Source organism: Lagenorhynchus albirostris, chromosome 7 (genome assembly GCF_949774975.1).
Source record: "Lagenorhynchus albirostris chromosome 7, mLagAlb1.1, whole genome shotgun sequence".
NCBI lineage: Eukaryota > Metazoa > Chordata > Mammalia > Artiodactyla > Delphinidae > Lagenorhynchus > Lagenorhynchus albirostris.
Window position 1 is genome coordinate 81,233,830 of NC_083101.1, and position 17,863 is coordinate 81,251,692.

The 17,863-nt window shown below is 53.9% G+C and overlaps 2 protein-coding genes across 6 annotated transcripts; both read right to left on the minus strand.

The window, feature by feature from the left end:
• Window positions 1-306: 306 nt before the first annotated feature.
• Window positions 307-6,932, minus strand: ARID3C (AT-rich interaction domain 3C). Of its 2 annotated transcripts, XM_060155276.1 has the most exons (7): window positions 6,615-6,932; window positions 4,706-4,778; window positions 2,731-2,914; window positions 2,292-2,581; window positions 1,548-1,730; window positions 1,226-1,315; window positions 307-767 (listed from the first exon to the last, which is right to left on the minus strand). In XM_060155276.1, the coding sequence occupies exons 1-7, from the start codon at window positions 6,930-6,932 to the stop codon at window positions 667-669; spliced, it is 1,239 nt and encodes a 412-aa protein (XP_060011259.1). In that variant the 3' UTR covers window positions 307-666. The 2 variants fall into 2 exon arrangements, with proteins under 2 accessions (XP_060011259.1, XP_060011260.1); XM_060155277.1 differs by lacking the exon at window positions 1,548-1,730.
• A 6,927-nt stretch (window positions 6,933-13,859) lies between these two features.
• On the minus strand, window positions 13,860-16,591 carry SIGMAR1 (sigma non-opioid intracellular receptor 1). Of its 4 annotated transcripts, none has more exons than XR_009541632.1 (4): window positions 16,296-16,576; window positions 16,017-16,170; window positions 15,744-15,836; window positions 13,860-14,715 (listed from the first exon to the last, which is right to left on the minus strand). XR_009541632.1 is itself a non-coding variant. In XM_060155279.1 (4 exons), the coding sequence occupies exons 1-4, from the start codon at window positions 16,444-16,446 to the stop codon at window positions 14,707-14,709; spliced, it is 672 nt and encodes a 223-aa protein (XP_060011262.1). In that variant the 5' UTR covers window positions 16,447-16,591; the 3' UTR covers window positions 13,860-14,706. The 4 variants fall into 4 exon arrangements, 2 of the variants coding, with proteins under 2 accessions (XP_060011262.1, XP_060011261.1); XM_060155279.1 differs by having other exon boundaries at window positions 13,860-14,933; window positions 15,970-16,170; window positions 16,296-16,591; XM_060155278.1 differs by having other exon boundaries at window positions 15,970-16,170.
• Window positions 16,592-17,863: the final 1,272 nt, after the last annotated feature.

Sequence of the window (17,863 nt, forward strand, 5' to 3'; positions counted from 1 at the left end):
TGAGTCTTCCTAAGGTTCAAGTTGGAGTCTTCTAAGGTTCAAGCGATTACGTGTCGTGCCAAGGACACTCAACATTGTAGTGGCAGAATCGGGATTTGAACTCAGGCAGTCTGATTCATGAGACTGAGCTCTCCTACTCATGGCCTTTGCTATTCTGTCTTCTCTGAGAACCCCTGGCCCAACACAGCCTGTGCATACCACATAATTCCTCCCCGACCCACAGGCCCAAACAAGAAGGAAAGGAGGCACTGGAGAGGGAGGGACCGCAGCTTTATTAGGCAGATGTGACCTGAGGGACATCTTCACAACACCCCAACTCAACCCTTCACCTGGCTCCTGAAGAGAAGCAGGTCTGACTCGAAGAGGTGGAGTCCTAGAGATGATATTGACACAAGGGAGCACATGAGGAGATGATGGGGGTTACCGGGGGAAGAACTCTTTGGTAGATGCTGCTGGAGTTGGCCAGGGAGGAGATGCCCTCCTTTTGCAATGAGGTAGATGTAACATCAGAAGAAATCTCTTTGGCTTCAAGTCCACATGGCATGGTTGAGGGGGGGAGTGGCCATTCCCAGGTCCTAGAATGGGCACCTTGGAAGAATGGGTTGGAGGGGTGTCTCCTCCCCCCTCAGCAATGGGGTTGGGACTCTCAATTTCAGGTGTGAGCTCTCAGGGTGAGGCGCTGGAAGGGGGCCCCATCAGGGGTGGGGGTGCAGGGTTGGCTGGGCCCTGGGAAGCTGGCACGGGCTGGCAACGGGCAAAGAGGACGCCTGGCAAAGGGGTGAGGAGATGGTAGAGGGAAAACACAAGCAGAAAAAGGCGAGGCAAAGAAACAGAAGAGGGAAAAAAAAAAGTCAGTGTCCTGATTGCTAGAACACCACACACAGAGCCCTGCCATAACCAATGATGAAAAGCCCCTTGAGTCAGTTAGAGACTCCTGTGCCAATACAGATACCCTCCAACAACTAAACAAGAAATATTTACACTGATACATAGGCCCATGACAAGACATCCCATGGTATTCATGCCAGAGAGGTCATGCCTTGGATCCCTTGCCATGTAGACACCCCCTTTAATCCATGCCAGTGTAGCAATCCCCTGAACCCCATGTTACCCATGCAAGTTTGGATATCTCTGAACCTCATGCTAGTAGAAAAAGTCTAAAATCCCCATGCCAGTGTAAATACCCCGACCTCATGCCAGTATAGACAGCCTGCAGTACCCATACCAGTGTAGACCACCCCGTTGATCTCTAGGGCCATGTTGATACTGCTGATACCACTGCCTGCCAGATTGAGAGGCCCATCCAACTGCTCTTCTGTCCAGGAGGGGGCAGGGAAGTCACATTTTGGGGAATCAGACTTCAGACTTACAAGCTCCCCCCTCCATCCCTATAGAGAGCCCCCATTCCAATTCCGCCCCACACCTGTAATCACAGAGTTGTCTACTGAGGGATCTATCTGCCCCACCTCCAATGCCCATGGGGTGATGGATCTGTCCTCCCTCATTGCACAGGCCCTAAGCCCTCTCAGCAACAAGCCCCTCCTCACCCCTCAAGGGAACCTTGCCACGGGGCAGGAAACTGGGGGGTGCACCGTGTCGAGGTGGGTCCATGGGCCCCATCAGCACAGCCCTCTTCTCTGGGGGCTCCTCTGGTGCCACCTTCTCACGTGCAGGTCCAAAGGCTAGGCCCACAGGCAGTGCCAGTCGAGGGGTTGGAATTCTGCTCTCCTCTGAAAAAACAGGTCATTTAGCTCCCCTGTCCCAACCAACCCTGTCTCTGCATCTGGTTCTCCCCACAGGCCTGGGACCAAGGGAGGTCATCCAAGCTCAAGCACCAAGTTCAATCTTCCCTCCCATCCAGTCTCCGAATAGAGGCTCTGAAGCTGGAGAGCCCCAAAAGGCCAATATATCTGACTAGGTTTGCCCCAGACAATTTGGGGGATTTCCTTGCTTTCGGTTGTTAAATAAGCCAGGAAAAACAGGAGGCATAAACCACATGCAAATAGGAGCCCTGGTGTTGAATGAAGCTACTCTGGAAAAAGTACCTTTTCCTGAGCTTCAGGCCCACACCGCAGTAACCCATATCCCAGAGCTCCCAAGGCTTCACTGACCCCAAACATCAGGACCCCTAAACCTGAGCATGCACCAAACCTCAGTGCCCCGTCAGTCCTTACTGTCCCCATACTTCGATGCTCCCAGACCTCAGAGTTTCCACGTTTTAATGTTCCCTATATCTCAGCCTCCCCCTAGGTCTCAGAGACCCTCAAAGTTCAGCCGCTCTCCCCTCACACCTTTCTTAATGGGGCTCGGGCTCAGCTGCGCGCAGGCGTGCGCCGGCAGGCCGGAGGCGGAGCCCCGAGCAGTGCGGGGGCCGGGCGTGGGCGCGGGAGGGGCGGGCCCGGAACCCGAGGCGGGGCCAAGAGTGCCCCAAGGGGACTGCCCAGCCAAGCCGAAGAGTGGGGCGTTGGTGTAAGCTTGACGACGGCCTTCCCGCCGGTTGCTGTCGATGGCGGCCTGGAGCTCCCCCGGGGAGCTGAGCGCCCGCGTCTCGCACTCGTACGGGTACAGATACTTCATGTACCTAAGGGCGGACGGGTTGGGGTGGGAGGCTGGGCCCAGCTGATCAAGCCCCACCCCCGGACACGAACTCCCGGGGCCCTCCGCGCCCCGCGCCCCACCCCCGCTCCCGCGCCTTGCTCCCACCGCTCGCGCGCGCGCCCTTGGCCTCACTGGGTGCGTAGAGTGAAGGCGGCCGACGTGATGGTGGTGGGCAAGCTGAGGCCGCGCGTTACCTCCCGCCACACCTTGCGGTTGATGACTTCCACCAGACCGCCCTTGGCTGTCACCAGGCGAAACAGCGCGTACAGGTCCAGCACCTGCTTCGCCATGATGGGCACACGGTTCACTGGCGTCCCTGGTCGGGGGATTGGCAGAGAGTCAGGACACTAAGACTGAGACCCTGTCTGCGGGCATCCTCAGGGACTCGAGGAGTCGTCTGCCTGGACCTTGCCTGGGTGAGCCCCAGGTACAGGGCGGGACCGTCAAGAAAGGAGGGGAACAGGGAGGGATGGGGAGGTGGGATTGCAGGCAGAGCCCACAGAGCCCCCAAGGCCTCCATTGTAGCAGGAAGGGTGGGAGGCTAGACCAGGGGTTGGCAAACTTCTTCTGTAAAGGGCCAGATAGATGGTAAATGTTTTAGGCTTTGCAGACCAAACAGTCTGTCAGAACTAATCCACTCTGCAACTGCAGCCTGAAAGCAGCTATAGAGGATATTTAAAGGAATGAACGCGGCTCTGTTCCAATAAAACTTTATTTACAGACTCTGAAATTCGCATTTCACACGTCCAGAAATGTTATTCGTCTTTTAATTTTTTTCACTATTTAAAAATGTGAAAAACATTCTTTTCTCATGGGCTGTTAGATTTGGCCCGCAGGCTTTAGTTTGCCGACCTCTGGGGTAGACCATAGGAAGGACTTCCTGACTGTGCTGAAGAGCCAGACTCCCCTAAGCAGCGGCCCGGGGTGGCTGCCAGAGGCGGGAGGATGGTGGATGGGAGAAGAAGCAACCCCCGCCTCGGCTCGCCGACTCCGCAGTCCCCGCCGCCCCCGCCGGCCAGTCCTGACAAAGGGGCCTGTCTGCGCTGAGCGATGGGCCCCAGTTAATTCCTTACCGATCCCGTCCCCTTCCGCTGCCGCCTTTGGACCCGAACAATTAGCTGCGGCCTGATTAATGGGGGGAAATTATCGGTCCCGCGGGATCCCCTCCCCCCGCACAGGGAGCAGAGGAAGGCAGGGACCTGAGGGAGGCAGAGCTGGGAGGATGGAGGCGCTAGGATCTGCTGAGACCACCCTACCCCACCCCCCCAGTGGAGGGGAGACCAGGAGGAAGGGGCAGGGAGGGGACGTTGGGACCAGAATGACCGGGCCTTTCTGGGGAGCCAAAGGACCTGGAGCCCCACGAAGGGTTCCTGGTTAGGAAGGGACCCGAAAGGGGTTCTGGGCCTGCGGTGGGGGCCTGAGGGACTTTGGCCAGCAGCTGCACTAAGGGAGGGGGACAGTGAAGCCAGTTTATTAGCAGCTTATCAGGCCGCACTCGTGGAGTGAGTTAATTAGCTTTGTAGAGAGAGATAATGAGTCAGTCTTCCGACCCATGAATCTGGGGAGAAGCCTAAGTGATGGACTGCCGCCCAGCCTGATCCCCTCCTGGACCCTTCTTGCATTCACTTCTGGCTCTGAGATTCCCGGAAAGGAATTCCTTCTCCTCCACAGCCCCTGCCTACCCCTTGAGAAGTCCTCCCTTCAGTCTAATTCCAGTCCTTCCTGATGCAGAACACCTTGGGTGTTTCCTGCCTGAAGCAAGGGGAAACTGAGGAGAGACAAGGCTGGAAGAGGACCAAGGCATTCCGATCCCACTCCCCCAATTCTGGGAACCCCCCCACCCCAGGCCAGCCTCCTACCAGTTCCCCCTCCCACCCTCCCAATTGATCCCACACTCATTAACCTGCCAGTGGGCTGGCCACTAATTAATCCCTGGGTAGAGAAGGGGGGCAGGGTCAGAGGTTAAAGACGCTATTGAGGGCCCAAAGGATACATGCTACCAAGCCCAGGCCTCTGCAAAGAGGACCCAAACTGAGGACTAAACCCTGGGGTTTCCCTTCCTCAAGCCTGGTAAGTGGGGGTCCTTCCCTTACATCAACCCACTCACCCCTCTTCTGCATGAAGCTAAACAGGTCATCCAGAAATTCTTTCCTCTTGGGGTCTGCATCGAGCTCGTACAGCTGGGGAAAAACTGAGGTCATTTTCCAGCTCTGCTACCCAGTCCCCACCCCACCCTGGGACCCTTTGGACTCCAACCCCCAGATTAAGGATCCCCAGCTGAAGGGGTAAGTAAGTTCTGAAATGTAGACTTCCTGAGAGAGCATTGGGTTCTCTCCCCTGGGGGCAGGTGTGGGCACTTTTTTTCCTGATACACAGAGACCCCTCTACTGGCCAGTGGTGCCCTGGGCAGCTCAAACCACCCATCTGGGGAGTAGGGGAAGAGAGAAAGCTACGGAGGCTTAGCCTGCCTTCCAGAGCCCCTGGGAGGAAGTCAGGCTGGCGCTGTGTTCCACATTGAGGAAACTGACAGATATATCTGAGCCACTCATTCACTCATTCATACCTGCAAGGGCTTCTTGCTGTTCACATGTTTGTGTGCCAGGGGTGGGGATGAGGGGCAGAGATGCCTCTAACCCATCCCTCAGGCAGGGTGGATGCTCAGAAAAGCTCCTGGATGGAAACCTTGGGCCCCTCAGCCCACATATCTTCCAGGAACAGCTTCCTGCACTACAGAAGCTGCCCCACAGAGGCAATGGCCCTGAACCACCCAGGATCTGTAGGGTCAGGACTTGAAAGGTCCAGGGATTATCCCACCTATTCTCAGTCACCTGGAGCTCTACTTCCAGTATCAGCTCTCAAATACCCCCCAGGAGGGACAATCCCTAAAGTAACAGAGTCTTTTACCCAGAGTGACAGTCCCTGCATAACACCCATAGGTAACACTCCACCTGCCAATAAGAACTCTCAGAGCAAAAAAACACCCATGAGTAACAAACCCCAAAGATGCACCTTTAGATCTACACTCCCACAAGAACTGAGCCCTACGTCTTAAATGGATACCCACAAAAAACACACACAGTCTCCAAGTAATAATCCCCAGAATTACACCCAGGAGAAACAGTCGCTAGAGTCACATCTCCAGAGTAACAGAGCCCCGAGTAACACTATCAGTTTTACACTAACACCACAGAGTCTAAGCATAGATGAACACTTCTGGAAAATACCCAAAACCAACACCCTACGAGTAACACCACCAGAATAGCACACCTAGAATCTCAGCCCTGCATAACATCTTCTTAATGACAGCCTAGAGTAGTGCCTTCGAATAACATCCAGATGGGTTCCGCAGGGATGAAGAACCTCAAATTAAGGCCCTGTGAGTAAGGTCTTATCATTCCCAGCTGTACAGGAGCCCTTTAGTCACACTGCGGCTGTAGTGGCCATCACAGGCTGGGAACTGTCACCCATAGAACTCAGGCTGGGGAGAGGACATGGGTGGGGAGAATGTGACAAGGAAGAGATGAGGTGGGTATCAGCTTGCCAAAGGAGTGGCAACCTCCATTCCACTTCCAAGACAGAAGTAGACAGCCCAGGACACCCCCACTGGTCACTGGAATATGACCTTGTGACTTGATGTGTGAGAAGGTATGGTAGTGCTGGCACTGGGATCCCCAGATCCCCCTCCCTCAGAATCCTTGAAGGCTCCTGCACCCCTCCCACTTTCCCTTCCAGCTTCACCAAGAGCCTCCAGTCTGTCAGCCTCCATGTTTCTGGGCGTCTCCTGCACCGCACGGTGTGTGCCTACGCACTTCTTTCCATGTCTCAGCATGTCTGTCTCTCCCTCCAAGTCCCCGTCTAGCCTTCAGTCTTCCCACTGTCTCTCTCCAGGTCTCTATGTCTCTGTCTTTCCATCCTGCAGAGCGCAGTGGGGTGGGGGTGGGGGGCTACGGATCACCTTGCTCTGCTTTTGCCCAGAGAGTAGGAAGGGGGAGGGCCTGACACTGAGAGGGTCCTACCTGCTTGAACTGCTCCTCATAGGTCCACTCATGGGGATGAGGTCCAGGGGGCCGGCTGGAAGGTGAGCTGGTGCCCTGGGTCCCTGGGTGGCTCTCCTCGGCTGCCTCCTCTTCCGTGCCAGCTTCCTCTCCTTCCTCATCCTCTTGGGCATCCTCCTCTTCCTCAGCTCCAACCTCCCCCAAGCCCCCATCAGGGGCCTGCAGGGTCCGGGATCCAGGAAAGGAAGGCCGTGGCGGTGGTGGTGGTGGGCGTGGAGGGGCCAAAGGCCCCACCCCCTGGGCCAGTCGGGCTGCCTGCTGTCTCTGCAGGGCCTCCATTACAGCTTCCAGGCGCAGTCCCCCCACTGGTGGGCCGGCTGGCACCAGGCGCTGCCCTGAGGAAAGGGCTGCCTGTGGAGGAGAGAATTATGCGTGTTGTACCCGCTCCCCCAAAGCCCCCAACACAAGGGGAGGTGGTTATGGATTCAGGGAAGTGCAGGGGGGCCATAAGGAAAAAGACAGAAAGACAGCTTTCTCAGAGGTGGACAGAGAGGTAAAAAGAGCAGGAGAGACAGAGACCAGACCCAAAGAGACAGAAACAGACGTTGACCGAGGACAGGTAGAGACTGAGCAGATCAAAGAGGGTGACAGGGACCAAGAAACAGAGAGAGATGGAGGAGAGAGAGATCCAACAGAGAGGGAGAGAGACAATGACAGGGAGATATGGGGATAGAAATAAGAGATGGCGAGAGACAAGAGACTGAGAGGGACCAAGGTGGAGGGTGACAGAAATATCAGACAGAGACAAGAATGGAGAGACAGAGACGGGGAGAGATGAGATTGATAGAGATATCCGGTAGAGAGACCGGGAAGGTAAGAGAGATAGAGGAGCAAGAGATAAATATCAAAGACCTGAGTGACAAGCAGTCCAGGGAGACTGACAGACAGACAGAGGCAGAGGGAGACAAATACTGAGGCCGGGGTTGAGAGAGAACAGGCAAAGACCGACGCAGCAGGAGACAGAAGAAAGAGATTAGAAATAGAGACCGGGCAAGACAGTAAATAGAGAGGGACAGAGACAGGGAAAACAGACGGAGAGACGGGGCAGAGACGCAGAGAACTAGAACCGAGGAGGAGAGGGAACAGAGGATGCCGGGGGTAGAGCCCGGGACGGGGACGGGGACGGGGACAGCAGCGTCTCCACGCCCGCTCTCTGGCTCCCCGCGGCCACACTCACCAGCCTGGCGCGGCCCGCTGCCCCCGGCGTCTCCACGGCGCTCCTTCCGCTCAACCCGCCTGTCGGGCGGCCCCTGTCTCAGCTCGGTTCCCTGTGCGGGGCCCCTGCCGTGCGCTCCTGCAGTCGCGCGCTCCTCCGGCCGCGGGGCGCTCACTCGCTGCTCTGCCGGCTGCGGCCGCGGGGGCGGGACCCGCGAGGGGCAGGGCGGGCGGGGGCGCAGGGGGAGAGGCCCCGGTGGGCTCTGACGCTTCCAGCCCCCCAACAGGTGTCTCCCACCCTCCATACAGCCAGATTCGGGGGTGGGGGGGAGAGGGCGCTGGAGTGCTGCTGGGAATCGTGCAAAGGAGAGTGAGGAGTCCACCACCACCGAACTCCGGAGCAGGGCCCCTCCCAGCCTCACAAGTCGGGGGAGGGGGGGTCCCCACACCCTTACTCAGTGCCCGGCATCCACATACAAACATTCGTGTTCACACACCAACACACCCTGTCACGAGTTCAAGGTACACAGCCGCCCTATCTCACATACTTGGTTACATAAATACTATAGCGCCAAGGGCCTGGACAGGCTGTAATCTGAGGGGACTCACTCTGTGGGGTGCTGGGGTGAGACTGGAGGGCCTGGGCAGAACAGAAGCTTCTCCCCTGCCCTGCCCAGGTGCTGTCCCCAACTGCACGCACGCTGCAGTTTGCACAATACGCGCACATGGTGGTGAACTCACTTCTGCACCCACACACTCAGAGGTCTCTGAGCTCATTCCACACCAGCAGCAGGGCACACATACCACCTGCAGGTACAAAGCCACATAGCTCTTTTGACGTTCTATTATGGAAATTTTCAAACATATACCCAAGAAGAGTGAATAATATAATGAACCTCTGGCAATCCTCAGAATTTCAATAGTGATCAGCATTTTGCCCATCTTCACATACATCCTCCACCCATGTTTGCATGACTCCCCAATCTCTAGCTCCAGACACCTTTAGCCAACTGCTCCAGGCCCACCCTACTCCCAGTTATCCTCCAGATGCTGAGATGCTGTTCCTCAGCAGCCCTGGACCCCACTCCTCCTAAGCACCCTCATCCATTCCCCAGTTTCTTCCTGTGCGGAAGGGAATTGACCTACTAAAAGCATTGAGAGTCACCGGGAGGTGATGCCAAGTGTGTGAGTGAACAACACGCCTCTGTAGGAGTGATACCTGGCATAGGTGTGAAACTCTGCTGTGTCAAACTCAGCACCAGGGAGCACCACCTGACCTCATTCATACCCAGTGAGGCACACTGGTCTCAGGGCCAAGATTCCTCTAGGGGGCAGAAATTCAGAGGTAACTTTTGCCTCCTCCCCAACCCTCTCCCAATGAGTCTGCTCCTCTCAGACCCAGCTTGCCCTGGTCTGGACCACCAGCTCTTCTCACCAGGATCTTGTGGTGGGTGACAGCCCCCTGCTCTGTCTCCAGCCTCCACCCTTGTCCCCAGCCCAGCTCCCACTGTGGCACTAAGTCCACATTCTCTGTGGCCCATCTCTGGCCAGCCACACTGAGGCTCAGTCCTGCTCACACTCCAGTGCCCACCCGCTCAGATTTCAGGTCTGACAGCCAGTCAGATCCCACTTCCATCAAGAGGCATTGGTGATCCAACCACCTTCAGATCCAATGCCCCTGCCCCCATAGCTTGGTGTGGTATAAGTTCTCCTGGGGCAGAGTCCAGCCCTCTCTGCTGCCATCCCTCTCCAAGGCAACTCCTGTGCTCAGCTTGCCTCCCCACTGCGCCCCCCACCCAGCTTCCCTAGCTGCTCAGAAGAAAGTGCCTGGAGAGAGATGAAGGTAAGATTCCTGTTGGAAAGGTAGGAACTGGCTTGGGGACATTCCAGTTGAGGGTTTGGAGATTGCTTTGGAGGGGGTGGAGAGGGGCAAGGGACTTGGATGCTACTCCCAAAAGAAAAGAATCAATCAAGCATAGTAAATTCACCTTTGGGGTCTGAGCCAGGAGGGTACAACTGGGGAGGGCAAAGGGGAAGGAATAACCTGACTGGAACCTGGTTTCTCTCCCTCTCCATCTGTGAAGAGGAAAGGCTGTCTCAAACCCACACATAGCCCACTCGGATCCTACACCTCACAGAGACAGACAGACTGACCTAGACATCCATTAATCCAACACATACTTACTGAGCACTTACTTTATGCAAAGCACTGTTGGACACAGGAGTAAATAAAACAAAGTCCTTATTATAATGGCATAATTCCAGTGGGGGAAATGTATATTGTGTCACATGGTGATAAGTAAAATGTAGAAAAATAAATCTGGGTTGGGGGGAATAGAAAGGGAAGGGTGCCATTAGTTACCTAAATTACACTCAAACTTAGAAGCTTGAAAAAACATTTATGTTTTCACAATTCTGTGGATAGGGAATTCGAGAGTGGCTTAGCTGAGTGGTGGTGTCTTTCATGAGGTTGTAGTAAACATGTTGGCTAGGGCTGCAGTCATCTGAAGATTTGACTGGGACTGGAAGATCCACTTTGCTCACATGCTCTGTTGGCAGGAGGCTGTTCTCCCTAGGTGGGCCTCTCCATGGGAGAGGACCTCATACCAGAGTGTCCTCCCAACATGGCAGTTGGTTTCCCCCGGAGAGAGTGACTAAAGAGGAAAGAGTGCTTTTTATGGCCTAGTTTTAGAAGTCTCACACCGTCACTTCTGCCATATATTAGTTGTTAAAAGTACATAACTAAGTCCAGCCTGCATTCAAGGGGAACGGAATTAGGCTTCACTTCTTAAAGGGAAGAGTATCAAAAATTGTATGGAGATATTTCATTTTATTTATTTATTTATTTGGTTGTGCTGGGTCTTAGTTGCAGCAGGTGGGCTCCTTAGTTGCGGCTCACTGGCTCCTTAGTTGCGGCATGTGAACTCTTAGTTGAAGCATGCATGTGGGATCTAGTTCCCTGACCAGGCATCGAACCTGGGCCCCCTGCATTGGGAGCTTGGAGTCTTAACCACTGCGCCACCAGGGATGTCCCCTGGAGGTATTTTAAAACCAACACAGAAGGGCTGATATTACCCAAATGTTAAGGGAAGGACTCGCTGAGCAGAAACTGAAGGAGGGGAGGAAGAGCCATGCAGTCAGGAGAACAGCAGGTGCAAATATCCTGAGGTGGAAGTGTGATGTGTCAGAAGAAAAGCAAAGAGGCCACTGGGCTAGAACACAATGGCCAAGGTGAACGGTTGGATGTTTGGTCAGAGGTAACATAGACCTTGGAGCAGGTTCTTGGAGGCAGTGAAAGGACTGAATGAGATGGGAAGCATTGCAAATGTCTGAGCAAAGACTGAAAGTCTGACTCTGGCTGTTGTGTGGAGAACCCTCCACAAGGGATGCAAGCATGAGGCTCAATTAGGAGGCCTTTGCAGTAATCCAGGCAAGAGATGATGCTGGCTTGGACCAGGGTGATAGCAGTGGGCGTGGCAAGAAGTGGTTAGATTCTGAATATGTTTTGAAGATAAACCAGACACGATCTGTTGATGTCTTGAATGTAGAATGTGACAGAATGGGAGGTATCCAAGATGACTCCAAGGTGTTTTGGCCTAGGCAGCTGGGTAAATGGAGGTACCCTTAACTGAGGCGGTAAAGACTACAGGAGGTGCAGGATTGGGAGAGAAATCAGTTCACATTGAACACTTTAAGTTTGAGATGCCAATTAGATGACCAAGTGGAGATGTCAAGTGGAGATGAAAGTGGTCAGATATCTGAATCGAGCTCAGAGGAGGTTTAGACTGAGACAAAATATTAGGCATAAGATACATAGATGGTCCTCAAGATCGAACCATGTTGTTGCAAATAGCAGGGTTTCCTTCTTTTTCATGGCTGAATAATATTCCATTGTAGATATATACCACATTTTCTTTATTCATTCATCCTTGAGGGCATTATGCTAAGTGAAATAATCAGATAAAGACAACTGCTGTATGTTCTCACTTATATGTGGAATCTAAAAACAAACAAACAGGGCTTCCCTGGTAGCGCAGTGGTTGAGAGTCCGCCTGCCAATGCAGGGGACACAGGTTTGTGCCCTGGTCCGGGAGGATCCCATATGCCGTGGAGCGGCTGGGCCCGTGAGCCATGGCCGCTGAGCCTGCGCGTCTGGAGCCTGTGCTCCTCGACGGGAGAGGCCACAACAGTGAGAGGCCCGTGTACCACACACACACACAAAATAATAATAATAAAAATAAAAACAAACAAACAAAAAGACTCAAGTCACAGAAACAGAGAACAGATTGGTGGTTGCCAGAGGCCAGGGGTGAGGCAGGGCCAGGGGGAAAATGGGTGAAGGTGGTCAAAAGGTAAACTTCCAGTTTTAAGATAAGTAAGTCCTGGGGATGTAACGTACAGCATAATGGCTATAGTCAACAATACTATATCGTATATCTGAAAGTTGCTAAGAGAGCAGGTCTTGAAAGTGCTCATCACAGGAAAAAGCTTTGTAACTATGTGAGGTGATGGATGTTAACTAAACTTATTGTGGTAATCATTTCACAATATAGACATATATGAAATCATTATGTTGTATACCTTAAACTAATAAAATTTTACATGTCAATTGTATCTCAGTAAGACTAGTATATAGACATATAGATGGTATTTATCTTATTTATTTATGGCCACACCGTGGGGATCTTAGTTCCCCGGCCAGGGATTGAACCTGGGCCCCAGCAGTGGAAGCATCCAGTCCTAACCATTGGACCTCCAGGGAATTCCCTAGATGGTATTTAAAGTCATGAAATGGTTGAGATCACCTCAGAGCAGTGTAAACCTGGCAAGTGAGAGGTTGAGGAAATGAGCCAGAACTAGCAAAGGAGGCAATGAAGGAAGAGAGTAGTGTCCTGTAAGCCACAGGAGTCTTTTAAGAGTAACTGTGTCAAATGAAAGTGAGAAGAAATAAACACTGGACTTGGCAACAGAGATGGGGAGGGGCCTGGGAGCCTAGTCCTATGTGAAAGGCAGGGATGACAAAGGGAGCTGAGGCATCCCTAACAGATGGGGGCTCTAAGCCTAGAGGCAAAGCTGGGTTACAGGGTGGGAGAAATCCTGAGGCTTGGCTTTGCAACCTGTGATCAAACGGAGAGGCCCCAGACAGGACCTGTCATGGCCAACACTGTGGTGGTGCTAAGGTGTCAGGGTGGCCACCTTGCCTGGGCCTCACATTCATTCTGAGCCACATATTTAACTTTTGATGTTGCTTCCAGATGGTTATACATGTAGTCTTTTATATTTTTACTCATTAGAATATCAAATTTTTAGAATGTACATTTTTTTATAATCATGTTCCTTCCATTTTTAATATAACAGAATCCTAAGAAGTGAGAGGCCTGGGCCTTGCTCATCGTCAGAACAGGGCCAGGAGGGGGGTGAGGCAAGTGCAGGACCCTTGGGAGTGTGTACTTCAGGCACCTCTCTGGCCTCATCCTAGCCCCAGCCCCCCACTACCTTAGACACCACCAGATAGTGTGCCTGCTCCCCAGCCCCGGGAGCCTCCACAGAAGTGGGGGGTCCTGGAAAAGGCAGACTGGAGAGAAAGAACTCCTGCTCTGGGTGGACGTGGACACGATACCCTGGAAACCTAGAAAAAAGGAGTTGGAGAGTGACTGTGCCTTTCAGCCCAAAAGTGGCTGCACACTGCCACCCCGTGGTCATCCAGGGCAGGAGTCCCGGGACTGTGCCCAGAACAGCACTGGCAGAGACGAGACCAAGAGCAAGACACACACCACCTCACCCAGCCATGAATTCCTGAAATTGTGGCATTCAAACCTGGTGGAGAGAATCTTATTAAACATGCAGATCTCAAGGCCTCAACCCAGAACTGATCTCTGGGGATTGGGCACAATAATCTGTAGAGTCAACGAGCCTGCCAGGTGATTCCTGGGAACACTAAAGTATACAGTAAAAAGCTGCTGTCATAAACTGAATCACACAAGGGAGAGGCCTTCCTGAGGCCCCCAGGAGTTAGAGGTCCTCCTGCTGCTCAGACACGAAAAGAAATGAAACTGTTCAACAGGTCTTTATTGACAGACACAGATAGATGGACAGAGAATGCAGCAAAGGCAGTGTCTGGAAGCTGTAATAAGTGTCTGTGTGTGTATGCGTGCAGAAAAGGCTTTCTCTAGGCCAGCGGCAACCCCTTGGACCTGGGCCCACCTGTCTAGGTCCTCACCCCAGCACTGGGCCCTCAGCTGAGGCCAGCCTCCCCATTATACCCTGGAGGGAGGTATAACCTCAGCATTTGCCACATTCTTCTGGTTCTCCAGCTAACTTGGTTGCGAGGGTGGGGACAGGCCATGAGGGTACTTGCATAGCAGGGGAACAGAATGGGGTAAGGCATATGGTGAGGACAAGGAGATGAAGGGGAAGGGCATCACAGCTGCAGGTGAAGGGAGCCTCCACAGGCAGCTCCTCTTCTCCCTCATCCCCCCCAATGGCTGCTGGGTTGAAGGGTCAGACCCAGGCAGTTTGTAATAGCCACCCCCATCCCTAACTCCAGAGCCTGACTAGGGGCAGAGAAGCTCTGGAAAGGCCTGAGTTAGTGAGTCGAGCTTGTGGGATATGTGCTCGAACATGACTGGCCCCTTTGGTATACGTGGGGGTCCCTCTCTGCATGGGTGTGAATGCGTAATGCTGCCGTACACACAGGATTCAGTATCTGAATGTGTGTCCCATGTGTTCCCATGACTATGTTTGGTTGTATGCATGTGTGTCCCTGCTCATACACCAGGAACTCAGTATCTGCATGTTGTGAGTATGTCCATGTCTTTTCACGTGGGCTCCAGCAAGTGGATGTGTGCAGGCCTGCCCGCTCCTGTCCATCCACAGGTCCTCCTTCAGGCCTGGCTGGTCAGGCGTCCTGGCCAAAGAGGTAGGTGGTGAGTTCAAGCCGGAGGCCCCGGGCATAGGCTTGAAGAGTATAGAAGAGGGTGAGGAAGTCCTGGGTGCTGAAGATTGTGTCAGCCAGCGCGAAGGCCAGGGTAGATGGGATGACACCCCGGCCGTACTCCACCATCCATGTGTTTGGCCCCCACTCCACAGCCGTTGCCTCACCAGGCCCATGCACCACTGTCTCCCCTGGGGGGACAGGGAACACCCACATGAAGAGCCTGGCCCTGCCCTCCCATTGCCACCACCTCCCTAGCCTGTGGGCTCTCTAGGGGTAGGGAATGGAGAGGGAGCTTCAGGAAAGGAAAAGCCTTACCTCACTGGCCTGGCTGCCCATCTGCAAGGGTACGAGGCTAAGGTGGCCACTCTTAAACTTTCCTGTGTGGCATCACCTGGCTCATGTCCTCTCTTGGGGGAAGCTTCACCTGGCCCTGCACCATTGTTTGGGAGTCATGGAGGTCTGCATTCCCAAGCCTCACTCATGTCAAGCAGAAGTTTAGCTAAACTTGGGCCTGTTAGATAGGGAGAGGTGAATATAAGACCTGCCAGGCTTTCTGAGAAATGTACCTGTTCAGTTACAATGTCGTAACTTGTAATATGCTTGTATATTCGTAACTTGTAATATGCTTGTAATATTCAACCTCAAACTTACTTAGAAGTCCAAATGTTTCATTATACGCAAGAGGGAAGACAACTGTCTGCCTTGTCTTTGGGGGCATGAGAGCATTTCTGATCTCCCCAACAACTGCTGGAATACTGGATCATTAAAATCAGACGTGGTTAACAGAGAGCTGTTATGTTTTGTTTCCATTTGACAGAGGAAGGCAACAGAGACCCTGAACCCTGCCTCAACCAACCACCTGGGGCTTAACTAGAGGGCAAAGGAACTAGGACGAGGGCCCCTCAACGCACCCCTTTTCCATGCCATGGCTCTTTCCTCCAACTATAGGCACCCAAGAATGAAGAGACCCACCTCTCTAACAGAGCCACCTTACCCACCTGGGTAGAAGACCTCGCTTTTGGTAGTGCCCTCTCTCCACTGGTGGAAGGTGCCAGAGATGATGGTATCCGAGATCTCAGCCCAATAGCGCCCTGAGAGACAATCAAATGTACACTGAATATCAGGGTATCCGCTCCACTCGATGGCCTGGCCGAACATCAGGAAGGAGGGCATGGGCCCTTGTACAGCCCCAGCCTCCCAGTCCGGCCCGCCGCCAGCACTGACCCGAGTGGCCGCTAGAGCCCAGGGCGGTGCCGAAGAGCAGCACGTACTCGGACAGGGAGGCGTGCAGAAGGCACATGGCGCCCATCCAGCCTCCCGCGTTCACGAACACCCACTGCAGCTCCTCGTCGGGCAGCACGTGGCCTGGGTGCAGGCGCCGCAGCTCCACGATCAGCCGAGAGAAGGCCAGCTCGTGGTCCAGCCCTGGCGGGGGCAGAGGAACAACCAAGTCAGGGCCAGCATCGGTCACGAACTGGGGAACGGTGCCCCCGGAACCTCCAGCTACGCCCGGCCCTCCCCAGCCCCCTGCCCTCCACCCGCCGCCTCACCGGCGTACTGCCGAGCCAGCTGCGCGATCTCTTCATGCTGGAAGACGAAGCTCTGAGTGCCCAACCAGTGCCAGACCACCTGGGCCAGCACAGCCGCGGCCGCCAGGAGCAGCGCGGCCCACGCCCACCGCCGGCCCACGGCCCACTGCATCCCAGAGGGCGGCCTGGCCCAGCGCAGCGCAGAGACAGGTGGGGGCCTAAGGCTGTGACCCTCACTGCCTCCGTGTCTCTTGGCGCGCCGTCTACGACCCGTTCCCCCTCCACCGCCGTGGTACGGCTCGCCCTGGCCAATCGGAACTGCCAGGGCACCGGGGCACCGCCTCTCGGTCGAACCATTATCTCTCGGGGAGCCGGGTGCGCCGAAGGGCGGGGCGGCGCCGCGCGCGTCAGGAAAGGGGGCGGGGCCAAGCTCTCCTAGCTGCAGGCGTTGGGGTATCTAGGCACGCTCTCGCCTAGCGCCGTTCTACTTGGGGTTGCGGGGGTGGCGGTGAGACCCAGAATGGACTGGCTCGCCTGGGCTCACTGACTGGTGAAGCAGGCAACCCGGAAGCAGGGCCTTCCGGACTTGTGATGGTTAAGGCCCGCCTTTGCTAGCACAGGAGGTGGGAAGGAGGCTCTTCTACTTGGGAACGTTACGGACGGCTTTTGGAGGCGGTGACACCTGAGCAGTGTCTTTAAGAGCGATGGGAAGGGCATTCCAGTGAGCCAGTGAGACCTACTCCAAGAGCAAAGGCACCAAGGAGAGACAGCGTGGGGTCTTCCGGGGGCCAACAATTCATTCTTTATTCTGAAGTACAAAATATGAGAGGAGGGCCTTGTAAGCCAACTGAAGGTTATCGGCGGCGGCGGGGATTGTGGGGGGGGGGAGTGAAAAAGGAAGAGAAGCAGAAAAGAAACAGAAGAGAAAAGAGGCAGCATAGTGCTGTGATAAGAAAGACACTCTGGACAGGACTGACTGTGTTAAAAGCCTGGCTCCCGCCCCCTACTGGTTGTGTGATCTTGGGCAAGTTACTTAAACTCTTTGTGACTCAGTTTTCTCATCTGTAAAATGGGATGAATAAAAGTACATACCTTTATTGTGATGAAGACTAAATGAGTTAATATTTACAAAGCAATTAGTGTCTGGCATGTGGTGTCATATGTGTTAGTTATATCAATAAAACATAAAGCAGAAGAGAACTGGAAGAGTGTAGCCTCACACGTGAGAGTAATGGAATGGTCAACACAGTCAAATATAATTGAGTGGTCCTATGAAATGACTGGAAATGGTCATTGGGTTTCTCAGTATGGGCATGTAGCAGAGATTATGCTATACATTCACAAATCCATTCCTTTTGCTCTTGGGCAGCCAGTCTACTTTGTAGTTAGGTGAGGCCATGTGATTGTGTTCTGTCCAATGAAGTATAGGCAGAAATGACATATGCCATTTCCAGGTCTGGCTCGTAAAATCTGTGAAATTCTTGACACTCACTTTCTTGTCTTATCTAATATAGTTACATACAATTAAGTAGTGGAGAATTCCAAATGCTGCATGGGACAGAGCTCTCCCTCTCTCCCACAATGGACCA

What these genes read in the sequence shown, in the direction of transcription:
- SIGMAR1 (XM_060155279.1), bottom strand. Translation starts at nt 16,446, where the DNA reads ATGCAGTGGGCCGTGGGCCGGCGGTGGGCGTGGGCCGCGCTGCTCCTG. An exon ending in GCTGGCTCGGCAGTACGCCG is followed by an intron (nt 16,171 to 16,295) that starts GTGAGGCGGCGG and finishes TGCCCCCGCCAG; the next exon opens with GGCTGGACCACGAGCTGGCC. An exon ending in AAGCGAGGTCTTCTACCCAG is followed by an intron (nt 14,934 to 15,743) that starts GTGGGTAAGGTG and finishes CTGTCCCCCCAG; the next exon opens with GGGAGACAGTGGTGCATGGG.
- ARID3C (XM_060155276.1), bottom strand. Translation starts at nt 6,932, where the DNA reads ATGGAGGCCCTGCAGAGACAGCAGGCAGCCCGACTGGCCCAGGGGGTG. An exon ending in ATGAGGAGCAGTTCAAGCAG is followed by an intron (nt 4,779 to 6,614) that starts GTAGGACCCTCT and finishes GTTTTTCCCCAG; the next exon opens with CTGTACGAGCTCGATGCAGA. An exon ending in GCCTTCACTCTACGCACCCA is followed by an intron (nt 2,582 to 2,730) that starts GTGAGGCCAAGG and finishes GTCCGCCCTTAG; the next exon opens with GTACATGAAGTATCTGTACC.